The sequence below is a fragment of the Chionomys nivalis genome, chromosome X (assembly GCF_950005125.1).
Source record: "Chionomys nivalis chromosome X, mChiNiv1.1, whole genome shotgun sequence".
NCBI lineage: Eukaryota > Metazoa > Chordata > Mammalia > Rodentia > Cricetidae > Chionomys > Chionomys nivalis.
In genome coordinates, this window is record NC_080112.1 from 91,202,662 (window position 1) to 91,224,182 (window position 21,521).

At 38.0% G+C, this 21,521-nt stretch overlaps 1 protein-coding gene across 2 annotated transcripts in view; it reads right to left on the reverse strand.

The window, feature by feature from the left end:
• The window catches only part of Alg13 (ALG13 UDP-N-acetylglucosaminyltransferase subunit), a 67,016-nt gene that overhangs the window by 15,586 nt on the left and 29,909 nt on the right, over positions 1 to 21,521 (reverse strand). Inside the window, exons 2-15 of one of the 2 annotated variants that reach the window (XM_057759316.1) lie at positions 16,798 to 16,989; positions 14,993 to 15,074; positions 14,665 to 14,827; positions 13,380 to 13,455; positions 12,474 to 12,582; positions 10,727 to 10,791; positions 9,752 to 9,852; positions 8,107 to 8,234; positions 7,148 to 7,394; positions 6,650 to 6,763; positions 6,151 to 6,289; positions 5,510 to 5,630; positions 4,551 to 4,583; positions 4,399 to 4,454 (exon numbers count right to left, since the gene is read on the reverse strand). In XM_057759316.1, the coding sequence (XP_057615299.1) occupies positions 4,399 to 4,454; positions 4,551 to 4,583; positions 5,510 to 5,630; positions 6,151 to 6,289; positions 6,650 to 6,763; positions 7,148 to 7,394; positions 8,107 to 8,234; positions 9,752 to 9,852; positions 10,727 to 10,791; positions 12,474 to 12,582; positions 13,380 to 13,455; positions 14,665 to 14,827; positions 14,993 to 15,074; positions 16,798 to 16,839 (1,476 nt within the window). In that variant the 5' untranslated portion in view covers positions 16,840 to 16,989. The remainder of the gene's footprint in view (positions 1 to 4,398; positions 4,455 to 4,550; positions 4,584 to 5,509; positions 5,631 to 6,150; positions 6,290 to 6,649; positions 6,764 to 7,147; positions 7,395 to 8,106; positions 8,235 to 9,751; positions 9,853 to 10,726; positions 10,792 to 12,473; positions 12,583 to 13,379; positions 13,456 to 14,664; positions 14,828 to 14,992; positions 15,075 to 16,797; positions 16,990 to 21,521) is intronic. The other variant, XM_057759315.1, reaches the window with a different exon arrangement.

Here is a 21,521-nt window from a genome sequence, read left to right on the forward strand (position 1 = left end):
GTATATTCAAAAAATGACTTATTACTCAGCTGTTTAAAAGAAACATGGAATTTGCAAGTAAACATGGATGGAGCTAAAAACTTATCCTGAATAAAAGGTATCTAAAACTCCAAAAGTATGTTATGTATTCTTGTATATTTGGATGACAACCTTTAAGCCTTTGATAGGCATGCTACAATCCTTATAACCACAGAGACAGTGGCAGCATGCACATGGCCTACACAGATTCAAAGCCAGATGGGATCCCAATGCTGAGTGAGGAAGTAGACAGAAGTTCCCATTCATAACTCAGAAGCTATTTCCAATTGACAACAACTTACAAAGAAAAATTTCTTTCCTCTAATGGAGTTTCACTTAGTACACAAAGCACACTTAAGGTAAGGCCCCATGCCCAGCAGTAGATGGTCAACACAAAACAAATTCATTGGTATTTTTAGAGGAGGGGAAGGTGTCTCACATTGCTGTAGTTGGTAATTATTTACTTTACTGGGCTTTTGCTTGTGTTATTAGTTTCTAATTTTGTGTTTTTATGAGGTGTGAGTATGTGACTTTGTGTTGCCCATACTTTCTTTTTTATTCTGTTTTTATTTGCCCATTTCTTTTCTAAAAAGAGGTAGCGAGAAGACATGGATGTGGGTGGCTGGAAAGGTATGGGAGATCTGAGAAATGAGGAAGGGGGTATAGTGATCAGAATATATGGCATGAAAAAAGTTATTTTCTATAAAAAATAAATAGAAAATAAGTGAAATATTTTAATTTGCTTTAATGTCAAAAACTAAATAAAAGTGATCTTCCTAAAATCATTTAAGTTTGGAAATAACTAATATAAATAATACAAAAGTGATCATACTAATTCCTGATTTAGGTGCTCATCTCTTCATCTATAGTCACTACCTCCTCCTGTAGAACAATTAAGTACTAAAATGCAAATGAAGATCAAAATGTAAGCACTTAAGGTGACCTTTCTGAACAAAAAATAAAAATACACCTTCAAACATACTATGAACAAACAGTAACTTTAAAGAATTGTAGCTAGGAAGGATGTAACAGATTGAATAAGATCCAAACAGTCCTGCCCTCTGGTATAAGATTCTGACTTTGTAAGATATAATTCAGAAAGGCTATGTCTCATATATGAAACAAGGTGATTGAAAAGTAGAGTGGCGTCTGGCAGTGGTAGCCCACGCCTTTAATCCCAGCACTCAGAAGGCAGAGGCAGTGGATTTCTGTGAGTTTGAGGTCAGCCTGTTCTACAAGAGCTACTTCCAGAACAGGCTCTAAAACTACACAGAGAAACCCTGTGTCGAAGAAAAAAAAAAGAAGAAAGGCAGAATGGAACATAACATAGAGGCACTGACTGCTATGGGGTATGTGATAAAGTCAACTCTGAACAAAAAGGAACATGAAAAGCGAATTTAAAATGACAGAAAACAAAGTGTTCATTCTTGTCATCTTTAAGGCTGGGATTTTTTAAAAAAATATTTATTTATGGCCGGGCGGTGGTAGCACACGCCTTTAATCACAGCACTCGGGAGGCAGAGGCAGGTGAATCTCTGTGAGTTCGAGACCAGCCTGGTCTACAAGAGCTAGTTCCAGGACAGGCTCCAAAGCCACAGAGAAACTCTGTCTCAAAAAACCAAAATAAAATAAAATATTTATTTATTATGTATACAATATTCTGTCTGTGTGTATGCCTGCAGGCCAGAAAAAGGCACCAGACCCCACTAAAGATAGTTGTGAGCCACCATGTGGTTGTTGGGAATTGAACTCAGGACCTTTGGAAGAACAGGCCATGCTCTTAACCTTGAGCCATCTCTCCAGCCCCAAGGCTGGGATTTTATTTCCCTTTTCATTTCAGCTATTTCAAGAGATCACATTTTTAAAAGCTTATAAGAATAGTTTGGGTGGAAAAAGCTTTTAATTAAAAGGAAGAAAGGAAAACCAAAAAATAAAAAATTAAATCAGAATTTTTTACTTGCTTCCTATGATGTTATTTCATAAAATGTAAAAGCAAACATTTAGTTCATGAAACTACTAGTTAATAATTCAAAAATATAGTCACTATACAAGTTCTTCAAATATCAACTTCTCCAAGATACATGATAGGAATGCTCTTTTTGTTTCAATATCACATTATACAACTTAAGCCATATGCAGAAAGAAAATTTCTGTTCTCTCTCTCTCATATATGGAAACTTAAGAAATAAAATTTTAAATAAAAAGTACCTGAAAGTGGAAGACAGATGATTGGGAACTAAAAAGGGGCCAGAAGTAAAAAAGGGGGAAATAATGGACATAAGTAATGAATGATACTTCCATGCACAGAAATGGAATAGAAAAACTCAATGTGTAAAAATAACATTAACAATCATAAGAAAATAAAAAGAAAAATAAAGTTAAGTGTTCACTAAGATGTGGGGGAGGAATCCAAAAGCATAATTTAGCTCAACACAAACTGGTAACTAGAAACAGGATGCTGCAGCAAAAGAAAACTAAGTGGGAAGGAGATTATGATTTGTGGCAGTTGTTTAAAAAAATGAACGTCAATAATGTTTTGACTTTTTTTAACAGAAGTATACAGGACACCATTAGTAGTGTGTAGACTGGAATGAAAGGGAATAAAATCTCTTGCATATAGGAATCATAAGGTTAAGAAACACTTATTGTAAACTTCAGCAACAGAAGTGACTAAAGGCTTTGAATGACAAAAACAAGTTAAAACTCAGTTCCATAGTAGGCATCAATATAGATATCTTTAATTTTTATTATTTCATTAACTTTTCTATAAAAATAATTAAGATCTCTGTGTACATTATGATGAATGACTCAAAATAAGACTTGAATGGATTCAACACATGTAATTATTTCCTGGAAAATTTATGGATCCTTCACCAGCACTTGATGTACTAAATCTACTTGGAATCAAGTGGAAGAATAAAGCAAGGCAAATATAAGCAGTGCATCTAATCTACAAAAAGAATTAGCAATATGGCTACTGATAATCAAAATCTAAATAAATTAATCAAGCTAAAAAATCATAAGCCAAAAACTAAATCTGTGCAAGTTAATAAAATAATTTTGAGGGCCAAGCAATGGTAGCATATGCCTTTAATCCCAGTGCTTGGGAAGTAAAGCAGGTGGATCTCTGAGTTCAAGGCCAGTTTGGTCTACATAGTGAGTACACGGAGAAACCCTGTCTTGAAATACTAAAGAACTACAAAAAATAAAAAATAATAATTATTCCTGGCTCTCCAGTTTTCTTTAGAATGTATACCAGGTGTGGTGTCAATTTGCCTTTTATCCCAGAACCCAGGAGGCAAAGGCAACAGATCTCTTGTGAGTTAAGACCAGCCCATTTACATGGTGAGTTTCAGGTCAATCAAAGCTATATAGTAACACCCTATCTCAAAACACCAAAACAAATAAGAAAACCAAAAACAATGCAGGACAAAAAGTCACTCACTATTCATCAATTCCAACTACAAATATGGCCAAGGAAAAGAAAGCTTTAGAATCATTGGCTAAGAGTCCCGAGATAGTTCCCATAAATAGCTAAGAGGCCAACAACAGAATGTATGACCTCAAGATCTCAGAAATGCTACATATCAGTAATTTTTTTCTTCTATATTCCTATATTCTAAGCAGGAATTTTATTATTACTTTTCTTTTTTTTTAAGATTTATTTATTTACTTAATGTTTCGCCTGCATATACTCTGTGTGAGGGTGTCAGATCCCCTAGAACTATTAATTATAGACAGCTGTGAGCTGCCATGTGGGTGCTGGAAATTGAACCCAGGTCCTCTGGAAGAGCAGTCAATGCTCGTAAACCGCTGAGCCATCTCTCTCCAGTCCCCTTATTATTATTTTTCATCTACTCCATGACTAAACTGAGCTGCAGGCATGGTATGAAGACTTTATTTTTAGTTTTAGACCTCCAAGATTATATATGTGTGTATACATATATATATATATATACACATACATATACATACACACATATATATGCATACATACACACACATGTATGTATATGGATTCAGTATCTACATATTACCCAGAAATATCGGGCTTTGCAGTTACCTCTTTTGGAGTAAAAGCTAATGCTAGTAGTTTGACTTTGGGAAGGAGATAACATTGAACACAGTTCTTTTTCTTAGTCCTATCAAAGTATTTCCAACTTTCTGTTTTCTAGACACTGAAAGGCTCTAGTGGGATTTGCTGTGGTAAGGAAAATGGTTAATTGTTCTCTCCAGTGCCAGGACACCATATAGTTTCTGCCTTGCAATCATGAATGAAGGCCACATCTGAGTCCCTAAGCAAGCTCTCCTACAGACCTCCACTGTGCCCTAACTATACAGTATATAAGCTATTCATATACATTATTATTAAATACCTACCAGGTTTGCTGTAGATACAGTTGTGGTATATACACTAGAAGTTTCATAGCCTTGTTCTAGAGGATATAGCCAAAGCAAAAAAAAAGAGCATTATTTTACTTTAACATAAATAAACAATGAAGAATATCAAATTAAATCTAGATTTCACTGACCTGAAGAATAAAGATAATCTCCATGATATCCTCCTAGAAAACAGAAGTGTGTGTACACAGATCTTTTTAAATTGGCAGAGTAAAATGTCCAGTTTGGGCATATTTTCAAAACTAAAATATATGACTTAAAGTCATTTGAGCCTTCTTATTAGTCAACAAAAGACAAAGTAAGCTGTCAACAGTACAAATCTCTGCTCAAAATTCCCTGAGATAAGTAGCAGAGACAATTTTAGAAGTATCTTATTAATAAAGTCACTCAAAATGTCTCACACACCCTTACAGTACATAATTCTCCAGAATTGTTCAATAATAATGTATCATTGACTGGTAAATAGTAAAAATAAACAAATGCCAAACAAAGAAAAGTAGCTATTTTAAGTATACATAGTGACAAATACAAATCATAGCTTGGGTACAAATGAGGAATGGTCTTTGGGCAAGGATGAGATTGTAGAGCAGATTATATGAATGCATGCATGCACACATGCACACACACACACTGAACTGTACACTGAGTAAGTAAATTGTTTTGGTATGTAAATTTTTATCTCAAGTTAAATATGTGTCAGTGCCATTATCAAGAGTATAGCCTTTACCATTTTGTCGACTTTTGAACCTCAATTTCCTCACATATAATAAAGGGATGCTGTATTTCCCATAATTATCACAAAGACTGTGAATAAATTATAATCATTTACTAGAATGGATGGTAGATAGCATTCAATAAATGTTAAATGTTTTCAGTTTAAGAACTTTTGGGGTCACATGGGCCCTGGGATTTGAACTCCGGTCCTCGAGTTTGCCTGGCAAGCACTTTATCCGTTGAAGCATCTCACCATTCCTAATACTTCTTTCAAGTTATCAGAAAGGTATGAAACTCCCAAAATAATATTTCCAAGTTCTGATATACAAATGCAACAATCAACTTTTCAAAAATTACTAAGCACTAATTCACTCACCGTTGTCACACTGGTCAGTGTTGTTTTCTGAATTCAAAGTTGTTTTGCATGAGTTATAGCCCTGACTTGCAACACAGTATCCTGAAGTAACAGGAACCATTGAAGTGGAATCACCACTGCTCTGTACCAAAGAAAGACATATGCACATGTATTTGTCAGAGAAGAGTTTGGAAGGGTATTCTAAACGTCAGTTAAAGACGCTAAATTTTGAGTTAATACCGTACGATTAATATCGCTACTTTAATACTCTAGAGTCCAAAAGAGGTGAAGCAATAAAAGAGAAAATGTTAGTTTCCTTATACACCAGACGGTCTAAACCACTATCTTCTCAGTAGCAGCTCCAAAACATGTTTTCTTAACTATAAATTGCTAAGGCAATGGCTTCATAGTTTCTGAAGATTAAGTTGTTCATATGAAAAATGTTAAAATTAGAGCTGTGAATGTAGTATAGAGGTAGAATACTTTACATATGCAAAGCCTGGTTTTGATCCTAGGGGTGGGGTAAGGGTAGAAATCATATATGATATATAACACACATACACACACACATGCACACACACACAAAAAAAACCACATTTCACCGTATAGCATTTAAAAAAAAAAAAGAAAAATCTTTTTCAGTAAAGTTATCACCCACTTACAGGTAAAGTTGAATAAGCACTCTCATTCCCTTCAAGTGCATAAAATGTAACATTTTCTTCCACGCCATTCTTAGGAACAAAACCATACTGGCATTCCTTATTCATGCATTCCATCTGACGGTGGCCACGCCTAAAAGAACTTAAGTTTGGAAATCAAAATGGGGAAATAAAGTTAAAATATGGCAGTCATTTGCTTCTAATTTTTCAGTGAAGACAAGTATCTGATAACAGATGCTTTTGGGTTTAATTTATGTGTATGGGTATGAGTATTTTGCTCACTTGTATGTCTGTACACTATGAATATGGTGTCTATAGAAGAGATCAGAGGATCCCCTAGGATTTGAATCCTGTTCTCCAGAAGAACAACTAATGTTTTTATTCCTTAAGCCATCCTCTCTAGCCCCCAAAGGTTTTAGAAAGATGGTACACATTATCATTGCTTAGCAAAAAAACTACCCACACCAATTTTTTCTCAACTTTTAATACTTCAAATTCTTACCGAGACCTATAGGAGACATTATCATAGCTCTGGCAGCACCTTCTACCTTGGCCAGGGTAAAATCCAACTTTAGGATTTGGCATGTTTTGCCTGTTTACTAAGTGAGACGAATCCCTAAAAAGAAAAAAAAAAAGAAATACCTAACTCTTGCAAGTCTCAATAGTTAAGTAAAATTAGCATAGTTTCTGAAAACATTCAACTAGAAAGACTTTTGTAATGGTATTGGGCCTATCAAATACACTAATAGAGACAGAGGCATATTTCATATAGACACTTGTTTCTGATGGCATTCTATCCTTAAGCATCTAAGTGTTCACATTTTTGTAGACAATGAATATATAGTTATGCCAAAGGATGACAAGGATAACTATGTGTCAGCTCTATGCTATCTTTTGGCACAAACTATAGAAGCTATATTTGTCAATTATACAGTATGGGAGTTATTTCTAAAAACCAAAACAATGGCATAAATTATCATGAAAATCAATTAATTCTTACCTGGGCATCCCATATCCCCGACCTTGTCTTTGAGATGAATGTTGAGAGTAGAAATGTTCACTAGACAAAATTTGGCCAGCTGTCTGTGAATAGTACAATAGTGGGTCGTGCCCAAAATGCATACTATGCTGAATTCTGGGTGGAACAAATGGGTCTCCCCTGCTATAAGCCATGGTCATAAAAACTTCTTTTCCTCGAACTTTCTTGGACATCTTCTTCCGTTGCTTCATGTTCATCTCTGTCATAACTTTCAAAAAACAAATAGTAAATAAGCATTATATCCAAAGTAAATAAACGGTTATGTTCCTCTATCCTTATCATACCTTAAAACTGTCACATAGATACTTTTCTTAGAAACAAAATAAGTATGGGAAGTATAAAGTAGAAATTGATGCAGTTTTTCAAAGATATATACCAATTGGAAGAGCCAAAGAAACAGTTCACTTTAGTGTTGATGGGTGTTTGAAATAGTATTTCAACCCTCTCTTTAATACTGGCAGATTTGGTCATCAGAAAATAATCATCTAGTCACCCGAATTATTTTTCTCTAAAGAAAATACGTTGAATACATCTGGTTGCTTTTATGAGATGTCTTCCTAACTCTTTGAAAATAGTTAAACTCTGTTTATGAGGTAATCTAGAAAGCGGTTTCTCAAGCAAGGACAATGCTGTCACCTGCCTCCTACAAGAGTATATCTATTAATGTCCAGAGACAATTTTATTGTTATGACTAAGCAAAATAGCCTATTGGTACCAATGGCATAGGCATCAGGGATCAATCTAGAATATACAGGATACCACTCTTCTCTCCACCAAAGCATTAGCTATTCCAGCACAGCAGTGTGGAAGAAATGCTACTCTACAACAACAGAACATATGACATACCTTTAGAAATTATAATGTAAGTAAACTGAAATATAAAATAAAAAAAAAAAGAAAAAACCAGTTGGGATACAAACCTATTTGTGGGAAATAGCCTCCAGTTATAGCCTGGTAACCTCTTCCTTTACGGGTTGGAATAGTAATCCAGGAAGGAAGAAGTGCCACTTGGTTGACTGGTTTTACATTAGTCATCGGAACTGCATGCCTTGAAGTGAAAGATATCATGAAGCCATTATAACACACCTAGCTCTCATCCAAGTAAACAAATGTAGCCTTCCTGCTTCAGTTTTAAGCACATTTCTTTTTTCTGTTTTCCTTGGCTTGCCTGGAACCCACTGCCTCAAGCTAAGATATTTGCCACTTCAGTCTCCTGAGTGTGAGAAATAAGGCACGTGCCTCGACCCCTGACTCAAGTGCATTTTCTTTCTTTTGTTACACTAGCTTTCCTATACACTTGTTGGTTTATATAATTTTACAGCCATTTAGTGTCTATCACATCCAGAATATGATGATAGATTGTATTAACTCACAAAAATTTGCTTTCTTTCCATGAAAGAAGATCATTATTTACTAACCAGACTCCTATTGGATTTGGGTATATAAATTACACTTACTTTGACCAATTAAAAAGTGAAATGTTTTTAGAGTATCAAATTGCCATGTCATGGTCTTATTTTCTATATCTGTGATCATGAAAGCGTGTTTCAAAACAAAACCTTTAGCCAGAATCTGACTTCAAGCTCAAGACCAGAATGGAAAACTAGTTACTGTCTCAAAATAAAAAGTAGTAATGTGGCCGGGCGATGGTGGCGCACGCCTTTAATCCCAGCACTTGGGAGGCAGAGGCAGGCGGATCTCTGTGAGTTCGAGACCAGCCTGGTCTACAGAGCTAGTTCCGGGACAGGCTCCAAAGCCACAGATAAACCCTGTCTCGAAAAACCAAAAAAAAAAAAAAATAGTAGTAATGTACATACAAATACTGAAAAGGTAATATTATTTAAGAATATATACATACATGTGCATGTAACAATTAATAAAAAAAAAGAAGAGAAAGTACATGGGCGGGTTTAGAGTGAGAAAAGTGAGAAATGATGTAATTAAACTCTTGTCTCAAAAAAATTAAAAATAGTAAGGGCTGGGAAATAGTCAGTTAAACTGCTTGTCTAGTAAGTATAAGGTCCCAGGTTAATACACACTGTTGGAGGATGTGTGTCACTGTAGAGGTAGGCTTTGAGGTCTCATATATGCTCGAGTAGTGAGACAGATTACTTCCTGTTGCCTGATGAATCCAGCAATATAGTTCTCCAGCAATATAGTTGCCTGTACACAGCCATGGTCATCCCTGACACCCCCATGATGATAATGGACTAAACTGAAATGTAAGCTGCCACCTCAATTAAATGCTTTCCAAGACTGGTCATGGTGTCTCTTCATAGCAATAGAAAGCCTAACTAAGAAACACAGGCAGAAACTCAACAACTCACTTTTCAAATTATGAACATTACATCAAAATTCTGTTGGACTTGATATATCAAACTGTCCAATGTCTAGAATGGAGAATTTTTATATGAAACATATTTTTATATTTTACTTCTTAACATTGACTTTTATTAAGCAAAATAATTAGTTTAGCAGATAGAATTGAGTTTCTTTACTAGAATCCTGATAATTCTAAATCTAATGAGCAAACACCTATCAAATTTAATTACTATACAGGCTTACTTTTCTGCCAGTTCCTCAATGAAAACTATTAGTGAGTTTTTGTCACTTTCAATTTCTTGAATATGAGCATTATAATATTTTCCATCTGGTTCCAAGCAAACCTGAAAGATAGGAAATAGTTATATAGTAATTCATCTGGTCTTGTCCACTGACAAATCTGTGTTTAGTCAAATAACCATTTTTCTCTAAATGTAATTCAATGTCTACTTTTTCAGATTTATTTATTTACTTATTTATTTATTTATTATGCATGCATACCAGAAGATGGAACCAGATCTCATTATAGATGATTGTGAGCCACTGCATGGTTGCTGGGAATTGAACTCAGAACCTTTGGAAGAGCAGTGTTCTTAACTGCGATGCCATCTCTAGCCCCAATGTCTGCTTTTTTAAAGTAACTGAGATCATAGCCAGTATATGAGACATATATCAATTTACATCAAATTATCACCAAATCAATAATTAAAATTTAACACAATACAAGGAAATCTTTCTTCTAACATTTTTTTTTTTTTTTTTTTTTTTTTTTTTTTTTTTGGTTTTTCGAGACAGGGTTTCTCTGTGGTTTTGGAGCCTGTCCTGGAACTAGCTCTTGTAGACCAGGCTGGTCTCGAACTCACAGAGATCCGCCTGCCTCTGCCTCCCAAGTGCTGGGATTAAAGGCGTGCGCCACCACCGCCCGGCTTCTTCTAACATTTTGTAAAGAAGTCTTCATCAACGTTTTTGTTGTTGAGCTGGGCATACAATCGAGAGCCTTAGACAGGCTGGCCAAGTATTCTACGACTGAGAGCTATACCCTCAACCCTTGTTTTTTCAGACAATGTCTGAAAAAGTTCAACCTGGCCTTGAATGTATGATTCTCCTTTCTATGCTTCCTGAGAGATAGGATAACAGACGTGCATCACTATGCCCAGGATAATCAACTCATGTTAATGGTTAAAGGTACAAATCATTATCTTTAAAGAAGGAACTGACCTGACACTTGTCCCCTAAATGGTAAAGTCTTCCAGCATATTCTATGCAATCAGGTTTTTGAAGTTCTATTAAAGAAAAAGATTAAAAGTTCAATTTAATTGAATTCTTTCTAACTGCACATTATTTAATTACCTTATTTACTTTAACACAATGTATTTAATGATGCTGTTAGTAGAAGAAATGTCCCAAAGGATCATTCTAACACCCTTGATGGGTTATTGCTATGGTCAATTTATTAAACAGACCTGCAAAATCAGTTCCGAAATTTAAATTTAAAGCACACTTAAGTAAAAATTTGTAATTTCAGATTTGGTTAAACACAAAAGTCACAATTTGAAAGTAATACCAAGAAGCTTCAAGCACATGTGTGTAAGTACTTATAAGTATTTCTTTTACTTTATGTTATACAAGGTCTTAACTTTCATTCTAAATAACCACACTGAATTAATCAAACTTCAAGAAGTTGAATGTGAGATATTATCCCGTGCAAGCAGTATATTAACAACTAGTTTGATGAATTCAATTATATAATCTACAGAAAACAATTTACATTAAGAGTTACTTTTATTAAAAGTTATTTTCATAAATGTTCTATAAAGAGCCAGACAGCCAATTTTAGATATTTTCCGTCACTAAACTTTCAAAATTAATCAGTTCTCTGTGGGTGAGGGCACTTGTTATTGAACATTTAAAATTTGTCCTCTAGACTGGATGATGGTGACAAAAATCTTTAGTTCCAGCACTCTTGAGGTAGAGGCAGAAGATCTTGAGTTCACAGCCAGCCTGATCTACAAAGCAAGTTCCAGGAGAGCCAGGCTACACAGAGAAATTCTGTCTTGAAAAATCAAATAACAGGGGTACAAAATTTGTCTTCCCACGCAATGCACCTTTAGTACTGAGTATACATAGATATGTACGTGAAAATAAAATAAAAATATTCCATTCTTAAAATATTTAATAAACACTGAGGTTTGTTATATAATTTTCATGTCTCAAAAAAAGTAAATAATAAAAAATAAAAAGGCAAATATTATTCTCAGCTCATGGACCAAACAAAAATGTGTGAGGTCAGAACTCATTCACTGTCCTTATTTATCAATCAACATAATCACAATACTTAAATTTTGGATAAGTTTTTTTTTCCATTCACTAAACATCCATTGTACTCTTGAAGTTACCTACAGGCTTTCTCTGTACATCATCACAGTTTTAGTCCCAGGTAAACATATAGCTCCATTTATAAACCTACTTTTCATAGATTTAAACCACATACAGGTAGTACTAGGTTCCTTTGATCTTTTTTATTTAAACAGTGTGGTAGTTTGAAATTTAATTTGTCCCCCATAATCTCATAGGGAGTGGCATTGTTAGGAAGTGTGGTTTTTTGGGGGCAAGTGTGTCACCTTGGAGGCGGGTCTAAGGTCTCATATATGCTTGAAGCACGACCAATGAGACAGATCACTTCCTGTTGTCCGTTGGATCAAGATGTACCAGCTCCTTCTCCCACACCATGTCTGCTTATATGCCACTATGCTCCCCACCATGACCATAATGGACTAAACCTCTGAACTATAATCAAGCTGCCCAAATTAAATGTTTTCCTTTATAAGGGTTGCTGTGGTCATGTCTCTTCACAGCAACTGAAACCCCAACTAAGACAAACTGTTTGATGAAAGCATGTCTTCTAAGAAATAACTTAAAATATGATCTCTTGGGATTAAGAGTTACCCTGCTGATACTTTATTACCTTTTCTACTGTCCAACCAAGCATCAAATTCTATATTGCGATAGATTTCTGGAGCTAGACCTTTCAGCACTTTATAAGGAAAGGGAATCTTCGATGGAGTTTCTGGAGACTGAAATAAAATTAGTAATGCTATAAACTCATCATCTTTAAAGTCATCCTTTTATGAAAAATGAATCAAAGTTCATCTCTTCTTTTTTAAAGTGTACATAATTCCCCTTTCCATTGTTGTTAAAACAAAAAAAGCACAAAAATTTACCATGTATTTAAAAACAAGAGACTAAAAGAGCAAAATGTGTCTAAAATCAAGTAGGTTTTACATATAGAAATATTTCTTCTCTTCAACTTTTAAGATGATTAGCATGTAATTTTATAATTATAGGTCACTTGATAAAATGAAGCAATATCATCAGAATATTGACTACAAACTAAGTATTAAATTTGTATTATTACTTTAATTTCAAAATAAAAGTTTCTAAAATACTTTAAGTGTTCAGAGTTAGTTTTGAAAATTCTACTACTTAAGAATAAAAATCATCGAGCTGGAAAGATGGCTTAGTGGTTAAGAGCACTGGTTGCCTTTCTAGAGGTTCTGAGTTTAATTCCCAGCAACCATATGGTGGCTAGCAGCCATCCATAATGAGATCTGGTGCCCTCTTCTGGCCTGCAGGGAGACTTGCAGGCAAAATACTGTATACATAATAGATAAATAAAATCCTTTTAAAAAAAAGAATAAAAATTATCACAAAGTACATATTTTACATATTTAGAAAAGTAGGATTTCCACAAAGAAAAAAATATACTTCTTGGCTCTAGATAATTAGAATGGACTATCTTGTTTTAATTATTTTAAGATATGGTGCTCTAAGACAAGTGTATGAACATTCTCTGCCTGAGAAAATATCAAACCTTCTGTTCTTCTGTTCCTTGCTTACTGTCTTCTGGTGTATTTTCGATACTGGAACTGGCACCAATCTCTTTGATTCTAATTGAAAAGATTCAGAGAAAATATTATATAAATGCTGCAATTGTTTCTCTATGTCTCAACTACGTCACACCACTCAGTGGTAATTCTAAAAAATGAAGCAAGTTTTCAACACACCCTCATTAGGTTTCTATGTTAAGTGTGTATTAAAAAATACTTAGCAGATTACTTTCTATTAAGATGGTCCTGTGATCCTCACTTTTAAATGTTCACAGCTTCTGATTCCTCTGCCATCAAGCTGCTTCTAATCATAGAGAACTTATGTAATCACATTACAAATAGACACATACACAAACACCCCATATTGCCCACCCATTTTGATGGTATCTCTTTCACCTGTTGCCAGTACAAAAATAAGTAGCCATGTTCATAAAATTCAGAGTAGGTCACTCTTCCTATCAGTCAACAACAAAAAACTAAAGCTATCAATTAACTAGAAAGAATAAAATGCTACCAGGCACCTTGAGTGTGTATTTCCCAAATCCAGTTAAGAACTCAGTCCTGGACAGCTTTTTCATTACAGTCTTGGGACATGATTAACAGAAGTCCTGGACAGCTTTTTCATTACAGTCTTGTGACATGATTAACAGAAGTATAAGCTAAGCCATGGAATTATTTCTAAACCACATGAGCTGTTTAAAGCTGGCAACTTTGTAGTAATATTGCCTCTTAACTACTATAGCTTCCATAAATCCAAAGCCCTTAAAAATTAGCAAAGAATGAAGAAATCTTCACTTGGACAAAACTGTTGCCACTCCTCATGCTCACAAATAAGCTTTAAAAAAATCTTCTGATGGTTCAGTGGGTACAGGTACTGGCTGCTAAGCCAGATAACTGACCTGGATGTTATATTGTCTTCTTAAAGCAGATTCTTAAACCCAACCTGACCTCATATGTTATGACAAAAGGTACAGAAACCTGTCTAATCAACAAATAACTTATATATAACTAAATTTGGAGAATACTAACTCTAAAGTCTCTTCTAGAAAAAAGATGATTCTAACTTTAACTGAACTCTAAGTCTAAGCATTTCTTACAATACAATTTGGTAAACTTTTGTCTTCGAATTAAAAACATTTATACCTAGCATACATATATGTGCTCATATGTAATCAGGCTATTTCTACTTTCAGATGCTAACTCAAAGAAGTATGAAATCATAGAGTTGACAACCCTTAATCAGAGTTGACAACCTTTTTCTTTTAGTACCTATCCTGGGTTGAGCTTTTCTGATCAGTACTGGCTTCTACATTTCCAGTCAAAGCATGGTTTTTGTTTCTCCTGGAACCACTTCGAAACAAATCAACTGCAGTTTTCAATAGTTCTTCATCCACAGCAAATACATCTTTATAAAGCATTTCATATAATATAGCTGAAGGAAGAAAAAGAACCAAAATCAGAATTATCATAACAATGTTAAAACATTCATAAGTCAACATTTAGGTTCTATAGGTGGCAACAATGTTTTAAAAGTCTTTCAGTTTAAAGACTGGTAACAAATCATCTGAAATCACACCCATACATTTATTTATTATACCTTGGCAAATTCCTGCAGTTGATTGAAATTCTTTTGAGTACACAGAATCATAGTGGCCATTATTTGAATAACAGAGAAGAATCTAAAGAAAAACATACAGAATAATTGTTATTGTTAACATATCTTTTGTAACCATAAAATTAAGATGGAAATCAGCAGTTAATAAACTAAATTGAATTTTATTCTTAAAAGACATTTAGCAAATGTAGAAATAAGAAAATACAATCTACACTTCAAAAAGAAACTGACTTTTATGCAACAAGATTGAAAACACCAGCCTCAATCACATTCCTGAAATTCACTAAACAAGTCCTGACTGATGGATTTGCATTAAGATAGAATTTTTCACAAATTCAATTGCTGAACAAAACAGAAAGCCTAATAGATGTCGGAAGTCCAATCTTAATTTCTCGGAATAACTGGAAAATTATGTAAAATATCCCACTATCCAAAATCTAGACAGAATGAAAATGACAAACATCAAACAATTTGTTCAAAAGGGTAAAAGAAGGTCCAAATGAGGGAGAACAGGAGCAAGGAAGTCAGGACCGCGAGGGGTGCGTCCACCCACTGAGACAATGGGACTGATCTAATGGGAGCTCACCAAGGCCAGCTGGACTGGGACTGATGGAGCATGTGATCAAACCGGACTCTCTGAATGTGGCTGACAATAAGGGCTGACTGAGAAGCCAAGGACAATGGCATGGGGTTTTGATCCTACTGCATGTACTGGCTTTGTGGGAGCCTAGCTTGTTTGGATGCTCACCTTCCTAGACCTGGATGGAGGGGGGAGGACCTTAGACTTCCCACAGGGCAGGGAACCCTGACTGCTCTTTGGACTGGAGAGGGAGGGGAAGGGGGTGTGGGGGAGGGGAAGGGAAATGGGAAGAGGGGAGAAGGTAGAAATTTTTAATAAAAAAAAGGGTAAAAGAAAAATCACTGCAGAATAGAATATGAAGAATATACTATGGAGAAAGGACATTTCCAGAGAAATTTTAAGTTACTGATATGGCTACAAAAATAAAGCATTAACTTCTTAGCTGATTCCTTAAATTCCCAGGCCTTTACAAAACAATTCCAGGGCTGTGCTTATTAAACTAAAACTTTTAAGTAAATGTTTCCTATTACAAAATTTGTTCATGTAATAGCTGTAAACACTTTTAAAATTTTTGCTCAAAAATCTGTTTTGAATCAAGCACTAGTGAAAGAGCAATTCCAACTGAAAACTCAAAAAAAATCTCATGTAGGAATGCAGAGTTTATTTATTTTTTATTTTTTTTTGAAACAAGGGACAAGGTTTCTCTGTGTAGCCCGGGCTGTCCTGGAACTCACTCTGTAGACCAGACTGGTCTCAAACTCACAAGATCAAATATAAATCTTACAGATTCTGGGGCTAAAGGTGTTGCTTAAATGCACAGTACTTGCCTACCATGCTCTTGAGGCTGGAGAGATGGCTCAGTAGTTAAAAGCACTGACTGCTAAATTCAAGAAGTCATTGTTTTTTACTGCTGAGTAGTACTCTAATATGTATATATTCCATACTTTCTTCATCCATTCTTCCATTGAAGGACATCTAGGTTGTTTCCAGGTTCTGGCTATTACAAATTTGCATACAAATGGACGGAAATAGAAAACACTATCCTGAGTGAGGTAAGCCAGTCCCAAAAAGAGGAACATGGGATGTACTCACTCATATTTGGTTTCTAGCCATAAAGGACATTGAGACTATAATTCGTGATTCTAGAGAAGCTAAATAAGAAGGTGAATCCAAAGAAAAACATATAAGCATCCTCCTGAATATTAACCTTCATCAGGCGATGAAAGAAGACAGAGACAGAGACCAACATTGGAGCACTGGACTGAAGTCTCACGATCCAAAGGAGGAGCAGAAGGAGAGTGAGCACGAGCAAGGAACTCAGGACCGCGAGGGGTGCACCCACACACTGAGGCAAAGGAGATGTTCTATCGGGAACTCACCAAGGCCAGCTGGCCGGGGTCTGAAAAAGCATAGGACAAAACCGGTCTCGTTGAACATAATGGACAATGAAGACTACTGAGAACTGAAGAACAATGGCAATGGGTTCTTGATCCTATTGCACGTAATGGCTTTGTGGGAGCCCAGGTAGTTTGGATGCTCACCTTAATAGACCTGGATGGAGGTGGGTGGTCCTTGGACCTCCCACAGGGCAGAGAAACCTGCTTGCTCTTTGGGCTGAGGAGGAAGGAAGACTTGATTGGGGGAGGGGGAGGGAATGGGAGGTGGTGGCGGGGAAGAGGCAGAAATCTTTAATAATTAAATAAATTAATTAATAAAAAAAAAAAGCACTGACTGCTCTTCCAGAGGTCCCGAGTTCAATTCCCAGCAACCACATGGTGGGTCACAACCATCTGTACTGAGATCTGGTGCCCTCCTCTGGCGTGCGGGCATACATCGAGGCAGAATGTTGTATACATAATAAATAAAAAATCTTTAAAAAAAAAACCTCTAAAACAGGAAAAATTGTGGCCAACTACCTATCAAACAGAATATATAGACTATATGGATTAAAAATTTCCCATTAATAAATGGACTAATGAACTGAACAGATTCTTCAAGAGAAGAAACACAGGTGTCCAATAAAATATTTTAAAACATGTTAAACATCCATTGCCATGTGATAAATGCAAATTACAATGGGTTTGAGGCTCCATCTTACATCAAGCAGAATGGCTATCATCAAGAAAACAAGGAATGCATAAATGATTCCATGAGTAAAGTGTTTGTTCGACACACATGTATACCCGAGTTCAGATGCCCTATGTTTACATAAAACCTGGCACAATAGCTCAAGTTTCCAGTTTTCAAGGGGGACAGAAACAGGTAGGATCCAGAAGCTCAGTGGTCATCAACTAGCTGAAAAGACAACCGTCAGGTTCAGTAAGAAACTCTGTCTCTCAAAAATGAGGTAGAGTGGGCTAAAAAAAAAATGGTTCAGTTGTAAAGAGCATTTATCACTGTTGCAAAGGAACCTGAATTCAGTTTCCAGCATGCACATCAGGCTACCTACAACTAACTACCTATTAACTCCAGCTCCAGGAGATCCGGGCCTCTGCAGGCACTGGCACTCTTCTGCCCACAAGCCACAAAGATGTACACACATAAACACAATTTAAGTCTCTTTTAAAAATAGCATGGAAACAGGAAGATTCCTAAGATCATCTTTTGGCCATCGCAAGTACATTGGCAAATGTACCCACAAACATGAACACATGCATACACACACATACACATGATAATATTTTAAAACTTAAAAAGAAAACAACAAAATACACTGGCAAAGACGTTGGAAGAAAGGAACCCACATACATTATACTAGTGGGAATGTAATCCAGTACAAAATACTATGGAAATCAGTATTGCAGATCCTCAAAAAACTAAAACTAAACTACTATATGAATCAGCTATATCACATCACTCCTGGGCATATACTTAAAGGACTCTAAGTAAATATATTACAGATAGTTGTACATCCATATTTACTCTGCACTACTCACAAAATTAAGAAATTGACCCAGCCTAGACATCTACCAATAGATGAAAACAGACAAAGAAAATATGGTACATGTATACCACAAAGTTTTAGTCAGTCATAATGAAATCATAGAATTTCTAGGAAAATGGGTATAACTGAAGTTGTTACATTAGGCACAATAAGCAAGACTCAGAAAGAAAAATATATTTATTCCCATATGCAGAATCTAGATTTCGATTTGTATGTGTGTGTCATGAAAATAGAAAGGAGATCATGAGCAGGAGAAAGAAAGCTTAAAAGAGTGGGGGGAGAATGAGGCTAAAATTCATATGAAATAAAATCAGGAGACACTCTGCATGAGGAAGCACACTATTACAGTATAGAAGAAGTGAAAGGCACTGAGGCTACCAACCCAGAGTAGTGAGGGCCTGACTAGAGGGCAGGCCTCAAGGTCCCCGCCAGGGAAAGCGGGCCCCTGCTGCTGGGGCTGCAGTCTCTGCTGTGATCTCCTGGACCTGCTCTGCCTGCGCCCTACTTCCCTTTGTCCCTGGCTCATTGGGGCATCCAGGAGTTCCTGTGTAGGTGCCGAGAAGTTTCATCGGGACGGGTGAGTGTGTGCTATCCTGGGGCAGACGGTCCCGGTAGAGAGCACAAACGCCCCTCCCCCAGCTCCTGCTGCAAAGCTTTCTCTCCTACACACCCGCCCCCACCCCCACCCCCAAGCCTGCCTTGTCTGCAAGGTCCTTAGCTGTGGAACAGTTTCCTGCCCTTTCACTGAGGCTACCAACCCAGAGTAGTGAGGGCCTGACTAGAGGGCAGGCCTCAAGGTCCCCGCCAGGGAAAGCGGGCCCCTGCTGCTGGGGCTGCAGTCTCTGCTGTGATCTCCTGGACCTGCTCTGCCTGCGCCCTACTTCCCTTTGTCCCTGGCTCATTGGGGCATCCAGGAGTTCCTGTGTAGGTGCCGAGAAGTTTCATCGGGACGGGTGAGTGTGTGCTATCCTGGGGCAGACGGTCCCGGTAGAGAGCACAAACGCCCCTCCCCCAGCTCCTGCTGCAAAGCTTTCTCTCCTACACACCCGCCCCCACCCCCACCCCCAAGCCTGCCTTGTCTGCAAGGTCCTTAGCTGTGGAACAGTTTCCTGCCCTTTCACTAAGGCTACCAGCCCAGACCAGTGAGTGCCTGACTAGAGGGCAGGCCTCAAGGTCCCCGCCAGGGGAAGCAGGCCCCTGCTGCTGGGGTTGCAGTCTCTGCTTGTGATCTCCTGGACCTGCTCTCCCTGCCCCCTATTTCCCTTGGTCCCTGGCTCATTGGGGCCACCAGGAATCCCTGCATAGGTGCTGAGAAGTCCCATCTGGATGGGTGAGTGTGTGCTATCCTGGGGCGCACTGTCCCGGTAGAGAGCACAAACGCCCCCCCCCCCCCCAGCTCCTGCTGCAAGGCTTTCTTTCCTACACACCCGCCCCCCACCCCCACCCCCAAGCCTGCCTTGTCTGCAAGGTCCTTTACTGTGGAACAGTTTCCTGCCCTTTCACTGAGGCTACCAACCCAGAGTAGTGAGGGCCTGACTAGAGGGCAGGCCTCAAGGTCCCCGCCAGGGAAAGCGGGCCCCCGCTGCTGGGGCTGCAGTCTCTGCTGTGATCTCCTGGACCTGCTCTGCCTGCGCCCTACTTCCCTTTGTCCCTGGCTCATTGGGGCATCCAGGAGTTCCTGTGTAGGTGCCGAGAAGTTTCATCGGGACGGGTGAGTGTGTGCTATCCTGGGGCAGACGGTCCCGGTAGAGAGCACAAACACCCCTCCCCCAGCTCCTGCTGCAAGGCTTTCTCTCCTACACACCCGCCCCCACCCCCACCCCCAAGCCTGCCTTGTCTGCAAGGTCCTTAGCTGTGGAACAGTTTCCTGCCCTTTCACTAAGGCTACCAGCCCAGACCAGTGAGTGCCTGACTAGAGGGCAGGCCTCAAGGTCCCCGCCAGGGAAAGCGGGCCCCTGCTGCTGGGGCTGCAGTCTCTGCTGTGATCTCCTGGACCTGCTCTGCCTGCGCCCTACTTCCCTTAGTCCCTGGCTCATTGGGGCATCCAGGAGTTCCTGTGTAGGTGCCAGAAGTTTCATCGGGACGGGTGAGTGTGTACTATCCTGGGGCGGACGGTCCCGGTAGAGAGCACAAACGCCCCTACACTAAGGATACCCAACCAGAGCAGTGAGTGCCTGCCTAGCGGGCAGGCCTCAGCAACCCCCGAAAGGGAGCGCAGGCACCTCCAGCTTGTACTGCAGTGTCGCCTGTGTTCTACTTGACCCCGCCCGACCCCTTGCATTCGGCCTTCTTTACGCGGGTCATTGGAATACCACGCATCCATGTTTTGGTGTTGAGGAGTTCACCTGGAAGAGAACGGTTCCTGCCCCTACACTGAGGAGATACACCTAGAGAGTTAGTCACAGCAAAGACTGGTCCAAGACATCAGGCCTCTCCTGGCTCCATTTGAAGGAAAAGATGGGCAGGCGCCAATGCAAGAATTCCCCCAACAACTTGAAAGGCAACGTGACATCACCAGGATCCAGGAATCCCGAAATGAGAAGTGTACACCCTAATCCAGAAGAATTAGAAGAATTCGACTCAAAAGTGAATTTTATGAAAATAATAGAGGACCTTAAACAGGAGGTGAAAAACTGCCACAACCAATTAGAGATTACAAACAAAAAGGTAGAGGAAATGAATAAATCTCTCAAAGATACCCAAGAAAACCAAGAGAAACAAGAAAAAGTAATCAAACAGGTAAGGGAAACGGTTCAAGACTTGAAGAATGAAGTGGAAGTAATAAAGAAAACACAAACCGAGGGAAGGATGGAGATGGAAAATTTGAATAAACGAACAGGAACTACAGAGACAAGTACCACCAACAGATTACAAGAGATAGAAGAAAGAATCTCAGACACTGAAGATACCATAGAGAAAATAAACACTCTCATCAAAGAAAACAGCATAACCAACAAATTCTCATCACAAAACATTCAGGAAATCTG